The sequence below is a fragment of the Neovison vison genome, chromosome 8, assembly GCF_020171115.1.
Source record: "Neovison vison isolate M4711 chromosome 8, ASM_NN_V1, whole genome shotgun sequence".
NCBI lineage: Eukaryota > Metazoa > Chordata > Mammalia > Carnivora > Mustelidae > Neogale > Neogale vison.
In genome coordinates this window covers 94,844,119-94,867,353 of record NC_058098.1, presented here as the reverse complement: position 1 = coordinate 94,867,353, position 23,235 = coordinate 94,844,119, and the positions used below count along the sequence as shown (strand labels likewise).

At 45.2% G+C, this 23,235-nt stretch overlaps 3 protein-coding genes across 3 annotated transcripts in view; 2 read left to right on the top strand and 1 right to left on the bottom strand.

The window, feature by feature from the left end:
* Positions 1-19,497, bottom strand: part of WDR54 (WD repeat domain 54) — a 29,465-nt gene extending 9,968 nt beyond the window's left edge. The window contains exon 1 of the mRNA XM_044261448.1: positions 19,243-19,497. The gene's annotated coding sequence lies outside the window, so the exon portion shown is untranslated. The remainder of the gene's footprint in view (positions 1-19,242) is intronic.
* LOC122915006 (retinol dehydrogenase 12-like) lies at positions 40-6,455 on the top strand. Its single transcript, XM_044261451.1, has 6 exons — positions 40-764; positions 903-1,142; positions 1,372-1,461; positions 4,759-4,947; positions 5,441-5,547; positions 5,662-6,455. Exons 1-6 carry the CDS (start codon positions 587-589, stop codon positions 5,848-5,850), a joined length of 993 nt encoding a protein of 330 aa, XP_044117386.1. The 5' UTR covers positions 40-586; the 3' UTR covers positions 5,851-6,455.
* DCTN1 (dynactin subunit 1) overlaps positions 13,363-23,235 on the top strand; it is a 29,484-nt gene continuing 19,611 nt past the window's right edge. Inside the window, exon 1 of the mRNA XM_044261443.1 lies at positions 13,363-13,436. The gene's annotated coding sequence lies outside the window, so the exon portion shown is untranslated. The remainder of the gene's footprint in view (positions 13,437-23,235) is intronic.

The window sequence follows — 23,235 nt, the reverse complement described above, 5'->3', positions numbered from 1 at the left end:
AGTTGCCCTACAGTCCTAGAAGGATATAGAACACTGGTTGCAGGGAATGACCCCGTTTCCACCCTTGGGAGACCCTGCACTGGGTCACTGTTGCTCCTCAGCAGAGGCATTCTGGAGAACCATCCCCCTCTCCCCAGAGGAGTAGACATAAGGGCTGTAAGAGGGCTCTGTCTCAGTTGGAATCAGTCTCCTTGCAGTAGGGGCTGCTTAAGCACACATTGATTAAAGACGGAGGATTTGCTATCTTGCTTCTCCAATACCTGCAACTCACCAATCCAGCTTAGAGTGCAAGTCCAGGTTTCACTTGGAGACAACCATCAGCCTATACACATTTCAAAGAAGCACTGGCTCTGGGCTAAAGAGAGCAGTGAGGCAATCAAATGTCCAAAACTTGCAGTTTAAGGTGGAATTTACTCCCCAGTCCAAACAGCATGTTTGAGCAAATCAGAGAGTGAGTAGCCTCTTTAAATTTTGTGTCCTAGGCACTACCCCAGCCTGATTGCTAATCTGCATTCAGACTAGTTCCTCCCCAGTTTACCTCCACCACAGCCCAGCTCCCCTGGTGGCAGACCACCAAGTCTTTGCTATGGCACTGTGGTCGCTACTCAGCACCCTGGTCTGGAGCCCTGGGTCTGTCCTGCTCATGCTGGTTCTCCTGCTTCGACTAAGTGTGTGGTTCTGGCATGAGTCTCGTCTTTGGGACCTCCAGCAGTGCTCCACAGACCTAACAGGGAAGACAGCAGTGGTGACCGGTGCCAACAGTGGTGAGTGCTCTTCTCATCCTGTGGCCTCACTAGGTGCCTCAGGCCCCAGTGGCGCCAGGAGGGAGGGTGAGTGGGGGCGAGGACCAGCCTCTCTAGTCACTCCTCAGGCTAGGCTACTCTGAAGCTGCTCTCTTCCAGGCATAGGGAAGGCTGTATCCCAGGAGCTGGCCCGCCGTGGGGCCCGTGTGATCCTTGCCTGCCGGAACCGGGAGCGTGGACAGCAAGCCCTGTCTGAGATCCAAGTAGTCTCAAAGGGTAACTGCCTCCTGCTCGGCCAGGTGGACTTGAGCTCAATGGCCTCCATCCGGAGCTTTGTCCGGTGGCTTCTGCAGGAGTCTCCTGAGATACACCTGCTGGTTAACAATGCTGCAATCTGTGGTATGTTTCCCCCAGACTCATCTCAGGAGCCTCCTTCCCTGTTCAGGGACCCTAAAACAGGCATCCACCAAACCTAACCTGTGCACCCTGCTGAAAAACCTGGAATTCATACACGACCCTAAAAACCTGAATTCATACATGCCATGTTCTGTGGCATTTCTATTAAATGCCAATTTGTCTCCCAGATCTTGTCTCCTTCCATTACCTCACCTGTGTTATCTCCTCCCAGGAATCCCCAAGACACTTACCCCAGAGGGCCTTGATTTCACTTTTGCTACCAACTATGTTGGGCCCTTCCTGCTTACAAATCTACTCCAAGGTAAGGGAGAATGGGGTGCCTCCCTTCTATGCCAGCCTTGATTCTCCATTCCCCTGGCATTTTCTTGGCTTACTGTCCCCATGGCCACTTCCTTCTGCTTGGCCCCAGCTGCTCACTGAGTGATGACCCGATATGCTTTCCCCCCTCACACAGCAGGGGAACCCAGCTGACACAAGTCAGGAGTAGGAGGCTGGTAATAAAATCAGTGAGCCCCAAATACAACCAGCGAGAGGGTTTAAGATTCCACCTCTCCTGGGCGCCTGGGTGGCTCAGTGGGTTAAGCCTCTGCCCTCGGCTCAGGTCATGATCCCAGGATCCCGGGATCAAGCCCCGCATCTCCGCTCGGCGGAGAGCCTGCTTCCTCTCTACCCACCTGCCTCTCTGCCTACTTGTGATCTCTATCTGTCAAATAAATAAATAAAATCTTTTAAAAAAAAAAAGATTCCACCTCTCCTTCCCCCAGATCTGCATTTTAGCTAGACCAGTAGAGTCAGTCATCTCAACAAAAGCTTCTTAAGGGGAGCACTAGACCACTAGGAACATAGACACCAAGAAGCCCAACTTCCTGCTCTCAAACAGCTCAAGAACCACCAGAAATCTAGACAGAATGCATCTCTCTCTTGGGCTTGAGTCCTTTGATTTTCTGATTTTTTAATACTTTCCGAGTAAGGAAGTAAGCCTCCTGGGGAGGCTGGGACAGAATGAGGGGCAGGTGCCTTCTTCCTAACATTTTCTCCTGGACTGTGTAATAGCCTCTTTAAAATAAAATCAATTGTTTGGGTTAGATAATATGTGTCCAAAACACAAAATTGAAAGTGTACAAAAGGGATAACATTTTTAAAAATTCTCCTCTCCTTGAAAATGAGCTACCATTCCCTTCTTGCGAGGCAATTCGTGTTGCCAGGATCTCATGGACTCCTTAGCGGCTGATTAAATGAGCCCCAAATGGAAAGAGAACAAAGAGCAAGGCAAAACTCTATGGGTTCTCAAGTAGTAACTTTCCCCCTTTTCCCCTTTGGACAAATTGTAACCCCCTGTCTACACCTTGCCTAGACCTATTTTCTCAAACTGACTTCTCTCCTCCCTTTCTCTCTCTCTTCTTTAAAGTGTCTTCTCTCCTCCTCCTCTTTCCCTTTATAAGTATTTTATTTATTTATTTGTCAGAAAGAGAGGGAAAGAGTGAGAGCCCAAGCAGGAGGAGTGGCAGACAGAGGGAAAAGCAGGCTCTCCACTGAGCAAGGAGTCTGATGGAGGAGTCAATCCCAGGGCGCCTGGGTGGCTCAGTGGGTTAAGCCGCTGCCTTCGGCTCAGGTCATGATCTCAGGGTCCTGGGATCGAGTCCTGCGTCGGGCTCTCTGTTCCAGCGGGGAGCCTGCTTCCCTTCCTCTCTCTCTCTCTGCCTGCCTCTCTGCCTACTTGTGATCTCTCTCTGTCAAATAAATAAATAAAAATATTTAATAATAAAAAAAAAAGAGTCAGGACCAGGACCGCCCTAGTCAAAATCAGACACTTAACTGGCTGAGCCACCCAGGCATCCCATCTCCTCTCCTTCTTCATTCTTTCTCCTGCTTGTAGGAAATCATTATTCACCACATCACTTGCTTAATATCCTTGGAAGGTAATTATCCTTTAGAGGAGAAACTCTAAGCCTGTTCTTTCCGTGCACAGACCCCCTGCAGACTAAGAGCCTCCCCTTCTCCCCTAACTTAATCCACGCTCTGCTCTCCAGCAGACAGTCTGTAGCTATGCTCTGTAGCTCTTGGACCTTATTTTTACCACCCCCCCCCGGCTCTGCTTTTGGCACATGTGCTTGTTTCTATGAGGAATATCCTTTCCTGCTCTTTCAGCTGACTTAACTTTCGTTCCTCTGCCAGGACTCAGCACAGATATCACCTGTGCTGTGGATCCTGCCAATGCCTCCCCCAGCAGCCCCCCCATTTGCAGGGCTCCCTCCACCCTTGTATACATTCCCGTTCCCGCATCAACACTGTTCCATGAGGATCTGTCTCCAACTAGGCTGTGAGCCCCTTTGGTCTTTATGTCACTATGCCTGCAAATCTCAGGTCTGTTTTCTTTAAGAATAATTTTCTCCCCAACAAATTTTGCCTAAATACCACCTGTTCGGTTTTTCATTTGTGATTCGTAATCTAAATGTACGGCTCAAAATAGTTTTGGCATTTTCAACACTGTAAACTCATATATGACAACTACTATTTTTCATATTTTATATGATCCAAATTTTATATAGATAGAGATATATAGTGAGGTACTTTTTAAAAAGATTTAACTTATACTATTGATTGTAATTTTATTTTTGTTACCCTGGAAGATAGCTGGGTTTTTAAAGATTTTATTTATTTATTTATTTGTCAGAGAAAGAAAGAAAGAGAGAAAGCACAAGCAGGGAGAGCTGCAGGCAGAGGGAGAAGAAGGCTCCCCACTGAGCAAGGAGCCTGATGTGGGACTCGATCTCAGAACCCTGGGATCATGAGCTGAGCTGAAAGTAGATACTTAACCAACTGAGCCACCCAGGCCTCCTGAGAGCGGGTTTAAAACACACACACACACACACACACACACACACTTTCCCAAGTATCTCTAAATACATTTCTTCCCCTTCAATCCAGCACCCTTATGTCCTTAGTATCTGTCTTGGTGTCTGCCATACACCAGACACCTAATGAATGTTTGTGTGACAAATACGCCAAAGATAGCTTTCACAGTGTCTCCAACCTTTACTTTTCTCTCTTAGCCACCAGTGAGGTAAAACATAAACAGGGATCAATGAAAGCAGCTCCAGGGACGCCTGGGTGGCTCAGTTGGTTGGACGACTGCCTTCGGCTCAGGGCGTGATCCTGGAGTCCTGGGATCGAGTCCCACATCAGGCTCCCAGCTCCATGGGGAGTCTGCTTCGCTCTCTGACCTTCTCCCCTCTCATGCTCTCTCTCACTGTCTCTCTCTCTCAAATAAATAAATAAAATCTTTAAAAAAAAAAACAAAACAAGAAAGCAGCTCCAGCAGACAAGTGGAAGAAAAGCAAGACAAAAATCCAAATAATACAATAAAAGAGGAGAAAAAAAATTAGGAAAGCAACTAATGAAAATGAAGTCTTTGTTCACATTAAGCTGTCCTGTGCTCAGCCTGGGGAACATGGGGTGTGGGGCTCAGTGACCCTATCTTGAAAGCCCTGGATGGTCTCTGCTCTCTTGGAGTCTCCTAGAGAGACAGGCTGGGGAGTGGGCATGGGAGTTCACTCCAGAACTTGGATTGAACGAGTGTGGTCCTCTTTTCACCCAGGGGCCCTACAACGGGCGGGGTCAGCCCGGGTAGTGAATGTGTCTTCCTCTCGGCATGCACATGGCTATGTTGATGAGAAACATCTGACAGGGGCTGGGAAGCCTTTGGCTTTTAACAAGAACTACGATTGCAGCAAACTGCTCTTGACCTCCTTCACTGGGGAGCTTGCCCGGAGACTTCAAGGGACAGGTAATTGCCTCTGACACACCCTATTCCTCCATCCCAGTGCTACCTCCAACACCTCACATCTCACCCAACATGTTCTGACCATAACCTACTCCCAATGGCCCCCAGGCCAGCTGTTAATCTCCCCCACTGGTCATCAGTGCAGCCTATAGTGCCCTGAACCCTGTCTTCAATCTCTTTTTTTGATCTTTCCAACTCTCTTATCACTTACAACAGGTCTCTCCTCTCAGTATTCTCCCAAACCAACACCATCCACTGTGTTCACCCAGGGCTTTCCGATACTCCTGTCTCCTCACTGGCTTGAATATATCACCATTTGTGTAAGTTCCAGAGGACTGATTTCCTTGGCACCACCCCCAAATCTCTGGTTACCTCTGCCGCACAGACCTGGTAGGATCCTCCAATCGTTGCCCACTGGAGAACCACACTTACCCCTTTCTTCCCAATATCCCCCTCTCCTTTCACTGTGCACTGTACCCATGGCTCCTCCTCTCAGGTGTGACTGTGAACTCTGTGGACCCAGGTGTAGTATACACAGAGATCATGAAGCGGTTCTCTTGGCCATACCGATGCTGCTTCTGGCTCTCCAGCATCTTCTGTAAGGTGGGTAGGGGAAGAGCCGGCTCAGCCTGAAGAGGGTGGGGCAGCGCTGCGCTTCTGTGTGTCCCCAGCAAGGGAAAGTCAGTTTGGCCTGACTCCCTCTCCTCCCCTCTACAGAACGTCAAACAAGGGGCAATCCCAGTCCTCTACCTGAGCTTGGCAAAGGAGCTGGATGGTGTTTCTGGAAAACATTTTAGCAGTTCCTGTATGATAACTCTTCCCGCTAAAACTGCTCGGGATCCTCAAGTGGCCCAAAGGCTCTGGGATGCCACAGTCCAGCTAACAAACCTAGAGAAGATGGACTGACCCTCTGCGACCCTGCCGAACCCTCTGCGAACTTACCGTCCTCACAGGCTCCCAGCCCTCCTCTGATCACGCCTTTTGTTTATTGGCTCCAGTTATCAATCATCTTGTCCGAGAAACAATCACTTCCTCTTCCTACTGGCTCAGGGCCATGAAAGCTCAGATTAGCCAGAGGATCGTTTCAGCTTCTAATTTCCTGCCAGTTCTCTGAAGGAAGTATTCATCCTATGGCCCCTAGAATCTGCAAACCTATGGAGTCCCACTTGGTGTTGAGACGAAGTAACAAGCCAAACAGCAAGATCAGTTAATGCAGGTGCTGGGAGCCCATTGTTTTTCTCCCAGTGTCTTTGTTCAGCCATATACATTTGGGAATCAGCTCTTCAAATTTCACACGCACACAAACCCTTCTGTGATTCCATTGTATCTACTATATGATCCTTTCCAATATCTTTACAAAATTTTAAATAATTTTATCCATAAAGATCTTACACTGGTTTTATTACATTTAACTCAGGTACTACATTTTGATGCTATTGTGAATGATGCCTTCACCTTTGTGTGCTGATTGTCTGTTGAATGACTATAATAAATTATCTAAGTTTCATGAATTATCTGTAGGTGCTTTGGTTTTTCTACACAGAAAATCACACTGTCTAGGAAAAATAACAGTTTCAGTTCTTCTCTTATTACTATTCTTTTATTTCTTTTTCTAGAAGACCTTTATAGATTTTCTAGTATTAAGCCAACCTTGCATTTCTGGTCACTGTGTTGGGTAGACATTGCTAAATGGAGCATACTCAGGTTTTTGTTTTGCACTTTGTACCGTGTTCATAAATGAGACTGGCCTGTACTTACTTACTTTTTTTTTTTATTTTTTAAATGTTATTTAATCCATCTCTACACCCTATGACCCCAAGATGAAGAGTCACACACTCTTCCAACTGAGCCAGCCAGGCACCCCTGGCCTGTACTTTTCTTTACTCGTATTGCCATTGACTTGTTTCACTGTCATGGATCTATTCACCTCATAAAATGAATCGGGGATTTGTGCTAGTCCGGGAATATCATCTGAGAAGCAGATGCTAAGTTGGGGCTGAATGTACAAGAAACTTTTTAGGGGAAATGGCTGTGAGAGAAATTGGGAAGGAATCTGGGAGAAGCTGAGGGGGCCACCAGACTGGGATCTGAGTCAGACCTTAAGTGAGGGAGGGGAAGAAGCCTGGCTGGGAGCCTCAGAGAGTAGTGGAAGGGTTTTTTCCATTTTTAAACTCCCTCTCTTATTTTGAAAGTATTAGATAATCTATTTCGGTTCTTTAGTGTTTAACCAAAAAATTTCAACCTGTACATTTGACTTAACAGTCTCCCTTTCTTAAGGATTTTATTTATTTTAGAAAGAGGGCTTGCAGCAAAGGGTGGAGGCGTAGAGACAGAATCTCAAGCTGACTCTTCAACTCCTCGCTGAGCGCAGAGCCCAGGAGAGGCTCAATGCTCAAGGCTCCATCTCACGACTCTGAGACAGTGACCTGAGTTGAAACGAAGAGCCCGCTGCTTAACCAACTGAGTCATTCAGGTGCTGCGGACTTAACATGTACGTTGTCTCTTTAGTAGGTATTTTTATACTTCTTTCAAACAATACATAGATGTTAGAATTCTTTAACATTAATTATTCTCTTTGAATTTGTATGCTTTTATAATCTGATATTTTGATGATGGTTAGTTTGTTAATTGCACAAATCAAATGTATTGTTATTATTTTAAATAGTTCATATTTGTGTAGACTTACCCACATGTTTAATATATTTTTTAAAGATTTTATTTATTTATTTGACAGATCACAAGTTGGCAGAGAGGCAGGCAGAGAGAGGAGGAAGCAGGATCCCTGCCTAGCAGAGAGCCCAATGTGGGGCTCAATCCCAGGACCCTGGGATCATGACCCGAGCCGAAGGCAGCAGCCTAACCCACTGAGCCACCCAGGTGCTCCAATTTTTTTAAGGTTTTAATTTTAAATAATCTCCACTCAATGTGGGGCTTGAACTCACAACTCTGAGCTCAAGAGTCGCATGCTCCATCAATGGAGCCAGCCAGGCACCCCAATAATTTTCAGATTCATTTGACATTTTCTATGTAGGTCATCATATCATCTGTGAGAAATTACAGTTTAATTTCCTCCTTCTAATCTTTATTTTCTAATATTTTTTCTTATTTTATAGTTATGTCCTAAAATACAATGTTAATTAGAACCAGATATATTAGACATCTCTGTAATTCCTGATTTTAGAGAATCTAATGAGATTTTGTGTACTTTGGTACTCTGATTTAACAAAGTATCTGTATCTATAGATACGGTTTTTCCCGTGAATTCTGCAGTAGGACTTGTGTGGTCCTAAGTTCCCACTGTAAGAGGAAACTTTTATGATTGTTCTGGCTTATCCCACATAGTGGGTTCTTAGTACATTGTCCTCAAGGTCCCCTGAGGGGCCACCCTCATACCGTCCCCACCCTTATCCCAGAAAGAAGTGGGGGAAAAGCAGGCCTGGCTCTTCCTGGGCCACCTTGTCTCCTCACACTCTATTAGAGTGTGGTAACAAAGCCAAGTAATGATGAGTTGAACCTTAGGTTCTTTTTTTGAAAAGCTAGAGCTCTCATAAAACCATAAAAAAGCAGGGGGAAGAAGGGTTGAAGTTCTGTCTCTAGACTGTCTGATACGAAAGCACTGGCCACATCTAGCTACTGAGTATGTGAAATGTGGCTAACTGACTAAGAAACAGAATTTTAAAATTTTAATTAAATTTAAGTTTAAAAATGTCTAGTCAACCTGGCATTCAAACACTTCTAAATATGTTTGAAACAAGTTGCATATGAATATGCTTCTTCCATTATAAATTATTTATTTATTTAAATTAATTTAACTAACATACAGTGCATTATTAGCTTCAGAGGTAGAATCTAGTGACTCATCAGTTGCATATAATACCCAGTACTCATTCCATCACCCAGTTATCCCATTCTTTCCACCACCCCTCCAGCAACCCTCAGTTTGTTTCCTATAGTTAAGAGTATCTTATAGTGTGTCTCCCTCTCTGGTTTCTTTTCTTTTTTTTTAAGACTTTATTTTTTTTTAAATCTTTAAATCTTTTTTTTTAAGATTTTATTTTTTTATTTGACAGAGATCACAAGTAGGCAGAGAGGCAGGCAGAGAGAGAGGAGGAAGCAGGCTCCCTGCGGAGCAGAAAGCCCGATGCAGGGCTCGATCCCAGGACCCTGGGATCATGACCTGAGCCAAAGGCAGAGGCTTTAACCCACTGAGCCAACCAGGCACCCCTCCCTCTCCGTTTTCATCTATTTTTCCCCTCCTTTCCCCTATGATCCTCTGTTTTGTTTTTAAAATTCCACATATGAGTGAAATCATATATTTTTCTTTCTGTCATATTTCGCTTAGTATAATACGCTTTAGTTCTATCCACATTGTTGCAAGTGACAAGATTTCATTTTTTGATGGCCAAGTAGTATTCCATTGTGTGTGTGTGTGTGTGTGTGTGCGTGTGTGTGTATATACACCCCACATCATCTTTATCCACTCATCTGTTGATGGGCATCTGGGCTCTATTCATATATTTTGGCTATTGTGGACATTGGTGCTATAAATAATGGGGTGCAGGTGCCCCTTCAAATCATTATGTTTGTGTCTTTGACGTAAATACCTAGTAGTGCCATTGCTGGGTCGTAGGGTAGCTCTACTTTCAACTTGTTGAGGAACCTCCATACTGTTTTGCAGAATGGCTGCACCAGCTTGCATTCCCACCAACAGTGTAGGAGGGTTCCCCTTTCTCCACATCCTCACCAACACCTGTTGTTTCCTGATTTGTTAATTTTAGCCATTCTGACTGGTGTGAGGTGATATCTCACTGTGGTTTTGATTTGTATTTTCCTGAAGCCAAGTGACATGGAACACTTTTTCTTGTGTCTGTTGGCCTTTTGTATGTCTTTGGAGGAATGTCTGTTCATGCCTTCTGCCCATTTCTTTTTTTTTTTTTTAAGATTTTATTTATTTATTTGACACAGAGAGAAAGATCACAAGTAGGCAGAGAGGCAGGCAGAGAGACAGGGGGAAGCAGGCTCCCCGCCAAACAGAGAGCCCGATGTGGGGCTCGATCCCGGGACCCTGAGATAAGGACCTAAGCTGAAGGCAGAGTTTTAACCCACTGAGCCACCCAGGCGCCCCACCTTCTGCCCATTTCTTGATTGGATTATTTGTTCTTTGGGTGTTGAGTTTGATAAGTTCTTTGTAGATTTTTAGATACTAGCCCTTTATCTGATATGTCATTTGCAAATATCTTCTCTCATTCTATTGGTTGTCTTCTGGTTTTGTTGACTGTTTCCTTTGCTGTGCAAAAGCTTTTCATCTTGATGAAGTCCCAAATGGCAAGATTTCGTTTCTTTTGATGGCTGCATAGTATTCCATTGTGTATATATACCACATCTTCTTGATCCATTCATCTGTTGATGGACATCTAGGTTCTTTCCATAGTTTGGCTTGATGAAGTCCCAATAGTTCATTTCTGCCTTCATTTTCCTTGCCTTTGGAGATGTGTCTAATAAGAAGTTGCTGCGGCCAAGGTAAAAGAGGTGGTTGCCTGTGTTCTCCTCTAGGATTTTGATGGATTCCTGTCTCACATTTAGGTCTTTCATGCATTTTTGAGTCTATTTTTGTGTATGGTGTAAGAAAATGGTCCAATTTCATTCTTCTGCATGTGGCTTGTTCTCTGCCTTTATCCAATCACCTCCCCAAGTCTCTCAACCTGAAAACCATCTCCTCCCCCTAGGAACCAATATTCTTTTCCTCAAGAGGGGAGGTTTTCCCTCTTGGTCCCTTCCCATGTTCTGTAAAGCACAGGATTCTACCCAATGAGCACAGATATTCTCTGTTCAGCATCACAGTTTGGGAGGATGGATTCCAGTCATGCAGATTGGAATTCCTAATCAGAGGGATGCTCAGGCTGGCACCAATGAAAAAAAGACATAGAACAAAGACACTATTAATTTTCCTTGAAGACCATGCAGCCTAATCCAATGTAAAAGAAACAATATTTTTCCTATTAGCACATCCCATCCTTTAGACTCAGGGGGCACCCCCTTTTATGGTGCTGACAAGCAGTTGGGTCTTTCCTGTATCCCTACTCCCGTTCCAGTCAAGCAAACTGAAGCATGTATGTCATCTTGAACTAAGGGGAGGGTGGTAGAAGTCTGGAAAGTTTTTTCCTACAAAGGGAAGGAAAGCAAGTCACAGGCACATGAAAAGAGTAAATTTTGGTGAATAAACAGTTGCTGGGCCATCCAGAAACAAGGAACACAGAAGGAATTTTGATCAAACAAGCCTTGTTATGTTCCTCCCTTTCTACCATTCCTAGTTCATATTGTAATGTAGTTATCTATAGTGAGTGCTCCTGAAGCAGGTCCTCTATCTAAATTCTTTAAGACAGTTAGGTGGGAGGTCAAAATTTCTTCCTCCTAGATTGTTTTGAGTTTGAAATAATTTACATGTCAAAGTGGCACATTTGGGGGCAGACTGCCCTTGGTTCCTAGAGTTGCACAATAATGTAGGTGTTTTTAGTTCCACTGAACCATATGCTTAAAAATGGTTAAAATGGGAAGTTTTATGCATGTGTTACAAAATAAAAAGTATGTGCATGTAGTATCTTTTAGATTAATTTTTACATGCTGTTTCTCTTTGACTGAAGGGGATGGAAGCCATTTCTACTACAATTACAGATGCATTTATTATTTGATCCAGATGTATCCTACCTGTACATACCTGATCACATATGGAGTGCCATATGTACAGGGTGATTCATTGTAGCCTTGCTTGCAGCAGCAAAAGCCTGGAAACAAAGTATCCCACTAGAAGAGGCTGGCTCATAAATTATGTATATCCAGACAATAGAGTACTATGTAGCTGAAAAAAATAAGAGGGCCACATGGGTGGCTCAGTTGGTTAAGCAACCAACTCCTGATTTTGGCTCAGGTGATGATCTCGGGGTCATGGGATTGAGCCCCATATCAGGCTGGTGTGGGGCCTGCTTGAGATTCTTTCTCCCTCTGCCTCCTCCACCTACCCCACTTCCCCCTTCCTGTGCTTTCTTTCTAAAAAAAAAAAAAAACAAAACTAAAAACTAAAAAGGAAGATCTCTATTTACTGATTCAGAAAGATCCAGGATATATTAAGTGAAGAAACCAAGACACAAGTGTATATAGCATGCTATCTTTTGCATAAGAAATGGGAGGACAAATACTATATATTCATATTTGCCTGAATTTGCATAGAACATTGAGAAGATAAACAAATTAAAAACAAAGGTTACCTGTAGTGGGCAAAAGGAAAGAATGGATGGAAACAAAGTCTGAAGGGTGGATTACTTTCTATATTGTTTTGATTTTTGAATTATCCAAATACATTATCCATTCTATATATTAGAAATATTTAAAAGGTGAAATGGGAAAAAAACAGGGCCATCCAGAAGACGTTGCCCAATTCATCCTTTCTACCATTTATACCTCCAGCCCCACCTCCACCTCACTATCAATTTTATGGACTTTTCAGGTTGTTTTCAATGTTAGATTAGCTGAGATAAGTATGACATCACAATGATTATTATTCAGTTTCTTTATATGGGTTCATTTTATTTTCCTAACAACTTAGTAATGTGGACAATATCATTAACATTCCCATTTTACAGATGTGGCAACAGGGGAACATGGACAGGTTAAGGAACCCACCGAAGACCTCACACAGCCTATAAATCAAAGTTAGAATTCAAACCCCTCATATATCAAATCCTGGCTCTCCCAACATCTTTGTACAAAGTATCTCTGAACACTTGCCCTACTATTTCACTTAACTACGCTATTATAAGTGGCTACATTGGGTCAAGGGGTTTGTCCTTTTAATGTTTTGTTTTTTTCTTTGTAGATTAGACAAGCCAAAATGCCATGAGGTGCATTTGTGTTAATTTACATTCCCATTGTAAAGGCGTGAGATAACTGTATCCCCATTTGGATGACGTCGAGTAGCCGCAAAATTTAAAATTTCTCCTCAAGCTAACTGACGAAATGCGGTTATCACTAATGTTTTAATTAGCAAATTTAGCTCTCAAAAGCTTAGGGACCCTTGGAGATACATTTGCCCAGAGCAAGGAGTCCTCCAATTCCTAAACCCTGTCTCCAGACGGCCGGCAGAGGGCGCAGGCCTAGAGGCGCCTCTCTCTCGTGGTCCTAACTGGCTTCCCAGGCACAGTGCGCACGCGCACATCTCTCTCCAGGTGTCCAGCTTTGTGCCTGACGGAGGTCTCCTCGGCTGCGCTCAGCGCGCAGATTTCAACCCCCGCTGGTCTTCGGGGAAGAGTAGCGTGTTCCCTGGAGCTGGAGCGTCCCTGGGCCTCTGGGGCGAGAGGGTGTGGGGCGGGCCTCAAGGGGTCGGGCGGCGCGTCGGGCAGCCCACGCGGGCGGGGCGGGCGGGGCGCGACCGGCAAGGACTTGGGCGTCGGTCGCCGGTGGTGGGGCCGGAGCCGGGCGCGGAGCCCCTGACAGGACAGGTACGGAGGCGGCCACCCTGCCAACCGTCTCCTCCGCCGCCCCCATGCGTGTTCGCTAGGTTCCCGGCGGCGGACGGGGGGCCCGGTGTTGGGCTGGGCTGGGCTGGGGCGCGGCATGGAGCCCGGTGTGCGGAGCGGGGACGGTAGGGGTGGGCCGCGGCGGGGTGGGCGCCTGCCTGATTCTGGGCCTGTCCGACCCACCTGAGCTCTTCCACCTGGCCGTGTGCTCCCGGGGTCGGAGTGGTTGCGCCCCTGAATTTCTCCGCAGCGGCGAGGGTCTCCCTCCTTTCCTGGGAGCGTCTGAGGCACCCCTGAACCCATTCTGAGCCACAGGTTTCAGTGGGCACATGGTTAAGAAGTTTGTGTCAAGCGAAAAACAAAACAAGACAAAAAACCCAAATCCCATAGAGGACTCAAGCATGGGGACCTGGATATGGGTCTGGTATGTCTGTATCTCCCACTCCCGGGGACCGCCTAACTGGCAGGATGACCCTTGAGAAGTCATCTTGCACATTCCTCTTGTCTTGAAGGCAGAACCACAGGTAAATCACACAGATGAGGAACTCCGGTGTTTTTAAAGAGACTATGATTTGGAAGCTTCCCCTCATGTATTGCAGTGATGAGAACAGCAAGCCCACGTTGACCGCTTACTAAGCCAGTATGCTTAAGGTACCGAGAGTCCGAGAACTGTGAGGTGGAGACTGACATTCTTTACCTGGTGTCCAGCCAGAGCATGAGTCACGGGGATGTTAAAGGAGATTGCCGTAGTTTTCTTTTTTTCTTTCCTTAAGGCATTTCGTGCTCAAATATGTTAAGAAACTTCATGGTTAAAGTTTTCTCTTCTGTGGAATATTTCAGAGCCTTTACTATGCTCAAGATAGTTACCATGAATCTCACACGGGAAGTATGGTATGGAGAGTTTCACAGATTTGAGTGGGGAATGCTGTTTTTCTTGGGTGCTGATTCTGTTTAAAAGTTGAAGTAGTTTGGGAAATGCAATTCCAGATTGGGAAGATCAAGGTTTGGAAGGGACAGTGTAGGTCAGTGCTTTTCAAACCTTAATGGTGCATACACCTGCCTGTCTTGTTAAAGAACAGATTGCGGTTGGGTCTGCATTTCTAACAAGTATCCAGGCCCTGCTGCTGCTGCGACTGCTACTGCTGAGATCACACTTTGAATAGCAAGGGTGTAAGTCACTGGATTGAAATTTAGAGACTGTGTTCTCCTTCCTGCTCTCTGACACAAACTTTGCTGCCTTGAGCCATCCCCTTGACCTGTCCAGGCTTATAAAATAGGAGGCCGGACTAGAAGAGCACTAAGGTTCCTTTCAGATCTAAAATGCTGTGATTCGAGTTAAGTTACCCTTTTGATAGTTGAAGTCCATCTAAAATATCCTTCCCAAATGGCCAGTTTGGGCTTGAACACTTCTAATAACGGGAAATTTACTGCATTTCATCTTGAGATAGCTTAGTAAGGAAGTTTTTCAATTTTTTGCTGAAATGCGTCTCTGCAACTTCTATCCTATTGGTCCCAGGTTCTCTTTGACAACTGAACAGGAAAATAAGTACAGTCCCCCTTCCAAAGATGACTCTTAAAGTATTAAATGATAGCTGTTCCCACCAAGTTTCCTCCAACTGAATTACCCTTAATTCTTCCATGACGTTGTTTTAGATGCCTCTCTTAAATTCTGTCTTTCTGCAGGGAGTGTAGTGGGGCTTTGGCTGGCCTCTGAAGGATAGGTGGGGCTGGCAAGACCAGGGAAAGCATCCTAAGCAGCTGACAGTGGTGCAGAGATGACACTGCATATGTCACAGGGAGGCCTGTTTGTTTAAAGTAAGAAATGGTGTGTCAGTGAAAGATTTGGGGCCAGGGGCTATCTGGGCAAAACAGTATTTTAGAGTGTGTCATATTCTTACTCTGGGATATAATGTGTGGCTGGAAATGGGGGGGTGGGGGGAGCCAGATGTGCTTCACGAATCAGTAGTAGAGGACCCAGGTTGGTGATAATAAGCATGCCTTCCATTTATGTATAAGGTTTTACAGAGTACAGAACCTTCCACCGGCACGATCTCATTTTATTTAATAATCCTGTGAGGTAGGTAGAGCAGCTGTTAACCCTGTTTCATAGATGAGGCTCCACAGAGGGAAAATAGTTTGCCTCAATTCTCAAAGCTATTAAATGGCCAACCAAAGACATGACAGTGGTAATGGAGAAGAAAAAAGCGATGTGGGAGGTGGTACTAAGAATTGGTGAGTTGGGCCTGACGTGAGGATACAAAGGAAAAGAACTTGTTAGGGAAGATTCAGAAGATGTGGGAGCATTGTGATACTGTTGACAACTTCCACTCTAGGTTTTACTTTGTCATCTCTGTCATTGCTAGTGGCTGCCTGGAGTTATGGGTTGGGAGGGATTGTAGTAGAGGATTCCCAGGCTCCTTGGCTTGTGTATAGCTATTAGTGGTACTGTCTTAGGGTCCTTTCCATTTTGGAGACTCTGGATTTGGCTTTCTATCATTTTTCTTTTTTTTTTTTTTTAAAGATTTTATTTATTTATTTGACAGAGCGAGATCACAAGCAGGCAGAGAGGCAGGCAGAGAGAGAGGAGGAAGCAGGCTCCCTGCTGAGCAGAGAGCCCGATGTGGGCCTCGATCCCAGGACCCTGAGATCATGACCTGAGCCGAAGGCAGCGGCTTAACCACTGAGCCACCCAGGCGCCCCATTTTTCTTTTTTTTTTTTTAAATATTTATTTAATTAACAGAGAGAGAGAAAGAGAGAGAGAGCGCGCGCACATGCACAAGTAGGTGGAGTGGCAGGCAGAGGGAGAGGGAGAAGCGGGCTCCCCACTGAGGAAGGAGCCTGATGGGAGCTCGATCCCAGGACCCCAGGATCATAACCTGAGCCGAAGGTAGCCCCTTAACCCAGGTGCCCCTCATTTTTCTTTTCAAGTACAGGCTAGTACCAGTAGCACTTGGCTGATGGACAAATTGAGTGTCCCCACGCTCCTACACATCCCCTGAGGGCTTCCCTTAAGCAAAGACTAGACCTTTGTCACCTCCAAAACCTCACTCAAGCTGTTTTCCCAGATCGGCATTTGCGGTATAGCCTAGAAGCCTCTCTCTGAGTCCTTTCACCATGGAAATATGTGAGCGTGAGAACCAGTGTCATTACCAAATTCCGTACCCTCCATTTTTAGTTTCTTAGGCTCCTGTCTGGAGAAGAAAGATCTACATCTGCTGGGGTTCCTGTGTACATGTCTGTTAATTTCCTCTACGGTGGGGGTTGGGTGTCTTTGAGGGTGGAGTTACTCTGGAAAATTTGTCAGAGCCAGCTTATATTCCCAGAGCCTGGTATTGGTACAGGCTTGTATTTAGCATGGAATGTCTTCTGTGTGCAGTGCTTAGGACACTGAAATAAACTTCCCTGGAGGCGTTCGTGATGGGATAAGGGGGACAATATTTTAATAAAAATGTGATGCTATAATAGAGATATGTCCAGAGTGCTGTGTGAGAACACAGGAAGGAATGACTAGCTCTGCATGGAGACATTGGGAATCTTCAGGACAAAGGTGGTAATTGAACTGAGCCTTGCTTATTAGGAAAAGGAATGGCCTTGGTGATTTTTGCAACAGTTATAGAGGCATAACAGGGAAGGTAAGTATATCCATGTAGCTGGAATGTTAGAACTTTGAGTTCAGAGGAGAGGTGATCCATGAGACTAGATATTCATAATGAGGCTAGGTTTTTAATGACCTGAAGTGCTGTGCTAAGGAGATTCAGTTTTGTGGACAGAGAGGTGATATTGATTGTATTTTGGGAAGGTATAACTGTGAAAGTAGACTAAGGGGAGAATTTAGATCAGGGACATCAGGAGACTCTTGTAATATAACATAGGCATGGTATAATGCTGAACTAAGGATTAGGTCAGTGGGGATGGAAAGGAGATGAATCTGAGACAGTAGAGACAGTCAACCTGATTAATGGGTTGTTGAGAACAAGAGAGGGAATTGTTAGGGATGACTCTGTTTTCTGTTTTGGGTGGGTGGTGGTACCAGTAGAAAAGAGGGAATATAGAAGAGGAACATTTTTTGAGGGGAAGATACCAAGTGTCCTTTGAGTTATGTTGAACCAGGGGGGTGTCTGTGGTACTTAGCAGACAGGTGGAAGTGTGGGTCTGAGATTCAGAAGAGAGTCTGTGCCTGGGGCAGTAAGTGTAAGTGGGGGTTGATGCCATGGGAATGGCTGAGCCCAGCTCTGCTTCTAGGAGGCTGAAGATATCAGAGGAGTCAAGAAGGATTGGTGTGCAAGGTACGAGAGAATGTTGCCTGGGGACCTAGGAGAGGAAAAAGTTCCAGAAGAGGAGCAGCAGCTTCAGCTGCTACAGGGAAGTCAAGAAGGATGAGCTTGGAAAATGCACCTTGAGACTGGACAGTTGGGAGATTGTGGTCACCATGGCTCTTACGTTTTTAGTGTGAGCAGCTACTGAGAAGTGGTAGGGACAGGAGTGAGATTAAGCCGGATCGAGGAGTGGCTGGGAAAGGAGGAGAGAGAGGGTGTACTCACTTCGAATAGCCTGGCAGGGAAGGAAGGAAGAGAGGTTTGGCATCTTGCGGAGGAGGCAGCAGAAACTAGAGACAGTTTTTCCTAGAATAGAAGTCTCGAGCATAGGTTACCAGATAATGTATTAGAGCGAGTAGAGAGGATGCGTGCAGATGAAGGGACAAGGGAAAAGATGATTGCTAAGTCAGAGCCTCAGAGGAGGGCAGAAGGGTTGACCTGGAAAAGAAAGGGACATCATTTTCTTTGAAAGAGGAATGACAGAAGAAAGGAAAGAATGTAGGAAGAAAGAGGCAGTGGTGGTGGCAGATACATCTAAATTTGCAAAGGAATTCTGCTCTAATAGGTTCAGGTTTTTTTCTTAGGAACTTTATCTGCTGAGGGGAGGTGTGGTGTGGGCTCAGATAGGAATTACAGTAGTAAGGGAGGCTTGAAATAACTGTCCAGAGGAAAGGGACAGAGATCAGACCTGAGATTCTCTCCAGGAGTGTTAAGTACCCTCAGAATTTAAGCCTCACACTGTAGGCCCCTCCTTCCTCTTTCTCCTAATAATAATGGCTGATGTTTATTGAGTGCTTCGTACCAGGCACTCTTCTGAGCGCTTTTCAGGCATTCTCACAACAGCTCTTTTAAAGGAATTGTTACAGTGTCGATTTTACACAAGAGGAAATGGAGGCATGGAGGATTACTTAGGGTTAGTAGTGCTTTGATGAGTCTCTTACCTCTGCAGAAGTGGCATTCCTTCCTCTGAGGCATCGGAGGAGGCAGAAATTGAATCCCAACTCCAGGTTTCTGGACCTTGAGGGGCTGGGGTCCAGGGCTGCTACAGAGGGGGTCTTACCTGGCTGGTGTGTGGGCATGCTGGTGGCATGGGTGGGCAGGGTAGTGGGGTCAGTGTGGCTGCTGGCCTTTTATAGCCACGTCGGGAACTCTGAAGTCTGTGAATGACACTAGCGTCTCGACCAGAAAGACCAGTGACTGAGAATGCTTTGTCAAGTATTGCGGGCTGACACTGTGTCACCGGAGACAGTGAATACTTAAAAGGGAATTGACCCCATCCAACCAGAAAAAGAGAATTTTTTTTCTGCCTGATACGGGAGTAGACAGACTTATAACCTTACATAATAGCATAGATTATTAACACTCACTTTTTACGTTTTCCCCTTTGATATGATAGAATTTGCAGGTAAGGTACGCTTGAGTGAAGGGGGAAAATGGTGGGATGGCATGGACGGTAGAGAAACAGGCTTACCTTTTGCTGCTGCAGCTACTGGAGCATCATTTCCGTGTCCTTCCTCTTGTGGTTGCTATGGATACGCCTTTGCGTGGTGACTTGAGGAGATTGATTTCCATTACGATCAAATGATGACGTGGATTTAAAAAGAGAAAGGACAGAATGCTCTGCTTTGGGGGAGTGGCCGGTGAGCTGCCCAGAAGGCAGAGCCCAAGCACAGCCAAGGTGGCTGTGGCTTTGTTGGCTGCCTTGGCTTTTGCTGAAGTTGTGAAATGGTGCATCTCTCTCTTTAGAGCGCAGGCTCAGGGTTCCCTGTCTGCAGGGTCCTAGTGCCAGAGAATTGCTGGTTGATTCATGGGGAGGAACCAGCAGCAACTTCAGACAGGCTGTCAAGTAGGACTTCTGCAAGCATAGGGAAAGTTGCAGTTCTTGAATATGGGGCTGGGGGCTTCTCTGTACCTGGTGCTGTCCTGCAGAACTTCCTTTATTGTAGATAAGTGGGGAATATTGTGTAGATTTCCTTCCTGGCTCTTGGAGGTCTGGGCCTTTGGAGGTGGGCCTGGCAGTCATTGGGTATTCTTGGGGGAAGGGGATACTTTGGGAGGAGATTGAGTTGCATTCAGAATGAGAGTGGGCTGCAGACATTTCTGGGGAAAACCAGGAGCTGGAAAGGTAAAGAAAGTCCTTCTAGGATTTAGGCCCTATCTGTATGAGATCTGTAAGGCAAATACTGGAGTAGGACTTTGGAGCAATGGGTAGTGTACCTGTCTTCTTTCTGGGTTCCTGTGTGTCTGAAACCCAACCTTCCATACTTCTAGGCCCATAGCTTCTGTTCCCCACTCAGTGAGCAAATAGCTCTTTTTTTCCTGATTCCTGAGGGACTTACATCCACACTTATCCCTTCCTTACCAGTGCTTTCAGAGATGTACAGTTTTTCCTAGTCTGAGGAAAATCTGAATCTTGCTAGTTACTATTGTGTTTCTTTTATCTTTGTAACCAAACTACTCTATACCCAGTGCCTGATATAGTTCAGTTCAAGTGTGTGGACCCTGCTATGAGACTGCCTGGGATTGAAACCAGCTCCTCTATGAGAGGGACGAGGGAAATCACACAGCTGGGTTAGCTCAGGATTAAGGTTGGGTGAGATCGAGACAAGAGGAGGTCAAAGGCTCAAAGGATGCTGGGGTGCTAGTAAAAGCAAGGTAGGAATAGTTCAGGCTCAGTGCCAAAGAGGCTTCTTTTTACTTGTTCCTTCTTAATTCTTAACAAGATACTTGCTTTCCTGTCATTTTCTGAAATAATCTCCAAGACCATTGATTACCTATTTATCAGACACCTGTTTTCGTAGATATTTCAACAGTATTTAATATCACTGGGGAAGAAAATGAATTAGAAGTCTAGGGCGTATCAAGCTTGTCTCTGGCTGAGGGAACATGTAACTCAGAATTGTCCTGTGTGACATGGCATGGGGCCCAATGGTGCTGTGGTATAATCACCTGCCTGTACAGCTAGTCACATGTGCCCCCCCCTGCCATTTTCTGGCCATGGGACTCAGGAGAGTCATTTGACTTCTGAGACTCAGTTCCATCACCTATAGAACAGAGATGATGCAATCTGTTTTGTCTGCATCACAGGTGCATTTTGGAAGGAGACAGTGAACTATGCATGGTAGTGTACACAGTTAAATTTGCTCTGGAGAAGGTCCTATGAACAGGACCTTACCTTCTCTCTCCTAACATGTTCAGTTTGCCTTCCCATTTCCTCCCAATTTTTTAAAATGTTTTCAGTCATCTTTCTTCTATTACTCACGCTTGAAAGCTCCTGAGTTTGTTCGTTCATTTTTTTGTTCATGCATTCCTTCATCCATCCATTTATTCCTGCATCTTTCAAGTTCCTGCTGTATGTAAGTCATCATTGATGTAGCTTCCCAATAATGATGGAGATGATATCTACATTTTGTTCAGCATATATTCTGTGCCAGGCATTGTGTTAAGTGCTTGCTTTCTTAAGTGTTTACTTAATCCTCACAACATCCCTGTGAGGTAGGTATTATTTCCCCGCTTTTTTCAGATGAGGTAGTTAGGCTCAGAAAGTTAACTGTCTTGACTAGAGTCATACAGGTGAGGAGGGAACCAAAGCTGTGTCTAGGTCTGTTCGTCTCTGGAGCCCATGCAGGCACTCTGCCTCTTTTCCCATGTGTGATCTTAGGGCCTTCTCGGGGCATTTTTGTACACTCTCTGAATTAGCTCCTATCCTCTCCTGCTTCTTTCTCTCTCTCTCCCTCTCTCCTTCCCTCCCTTCTCTGCCTCAGACCCTCCCCACCCGTGGTGAATTATGCAGCAGTCTCCTTGCTATTTTCCTATCTTTACTGGGTTGCTCCTGCCTCCACTCCAGCCTGCTCTGCCACCCATTTGATCCTTCTAAAATAACTTGTCATGCCAGTCTCCTGCTCAGGAAGAGATCCACTTGTTGTTACTGGATCATGTAGATGGACTTGTCTCTCTCCTTCTGAATGTTAAACTCCCTAACTATCCATACTTACCTTCTAGTGCATCTCAATATTGATGTCCTTGTTTACTCAATAAATATTTGACTCTATGAGCTAAGGGTGATGGGATCACAAAGAGGGAAGTTGTGGGCTGTGCTTTAAAAGGCTTATAGTTCGGTAGAACTCATCTAGAATTCTTTACTGAAGCCAATCTAGTCTTCTTTAATACTCCCTAGTCAAGCAAAAGTATGCTGTCTCTACTCAGTGTGTTCACAACTTACAGTGTTTGTAGGCCTTTTCATATATCCAGAAAACAGCCCATAATTCAAGACATAGTCAGGGACCCCTTGTTCTTAATTATTTTTTAACCCCTTTTTAGTTCATCTTTCTTTTGTCTGTAGTTCCTTAGAACATTTGTTGTCTAGATATTTATTTTTAGACTTATATATCACCTGTTATGTCAGCTAAATTTTTGCACTTTGTATTTTTGCAAAGCACTTTTACATGCTTTATCTTATTCGGGCCTAGTAACATTAGCATAGAGATGACAGGTGATATTCCCATTTTATAGAAGAAACAGCCTCCAAGAAGTTAGGTGATCATGTCAACCTATATGGCTGGTGAGTTGTGAGGTTGTTCTTAGATGAGTTCTTCTGAATATCTGGAGGCAGTGTGGTGTAGAGGGGGAGCACAGCCTAGGAAGAAGCCTAGAGAGATGTGTGGTCAACACAGAGGTGAGCGGAAAGTGCAGAGGGTCCTGGGGCAGCCTCTAGTTCCAGTTTTGGTTCCACGCCTCACCTTCTATATAGCTTCAGGGAAGTTACTCAGTTCTCTAAGCCTCAGTTTCCTTGTCAGCACCATTCCTGGCCTGCCTCTCTGCGGGGTTATTGTGATGTCCAAGGATAACAGCATGGATATTAGCTGACTTGTTGAGTACCTACTAATACCAGGCAATGTCCTAAATGTTTTACATGCATTATCTTGGCTAATCCTCAGAACCACTCTCTGAGATATGTTCTTTGTTCCCAAATGACCAATAAGGAAATCAAAGCACAGAGATGTTAAATATCTGGCCCAAGTTCATGTAGTTCCCAGGTGGGGAAGCCAGGAGTTGACCATAAGCAGTCCGAGTCTTGAAACAGTACTCTTAACCATAGTACTATAGAGTTATATTTTTCAGGGTGCTCTCTAGACTGTAAGTGCTCTGAGCTTGGAAGTCCAGGCTGCAAGGGGCTGCATGGCCCTGCCTATCTGGGTAAATGTGAAGGGAAGGGAGGGGTCAAACATGGAGAGTTTTACTAGAGAAAGGGTTTCCTAGCGGGTCTGGCCAGGATTGAAGATGGGGAAAGGTGTTTTGGGGCCATATATCTGGCTATTGGTTGTCATTCTAGTGGCGGACTGTGTGGTCTGCCTTAGAAAGAGAGTAGAGTGGAGAAAGATTCTATTTGGCCAGTGAAGTCCAGTGCAGACAAGACAGGTATCCCTAGATCCACACTGCACCAACCTTGTTTGGTGCTCAGGGG

Excerpts from the sequence above, each read along its gene's own strand:
- LOC122915006 (XM_044261451.1), top strand. The coding sequence starts at position 587 with ATGGCACTGTGGTCGCTACTCAGCACCCTGGTCTGGAGCCCTGGGTCT. Across the intron at positions 765-902 it reads GGTGACCGGTGCCAACAGTG|GCATAGGGAAGGCTGTATCC; the intron begins GTGAGTGCTCTT and ends GCTCTCTTCCAG. Across the intron at positions 4,948-5,440 it reads CCGGAGACTTCAAGGGACAG|GTGTGACTGTGAACTCTGTG; the intron begins GTAATTGCCTCT and ends TCCTCCTCTCAG.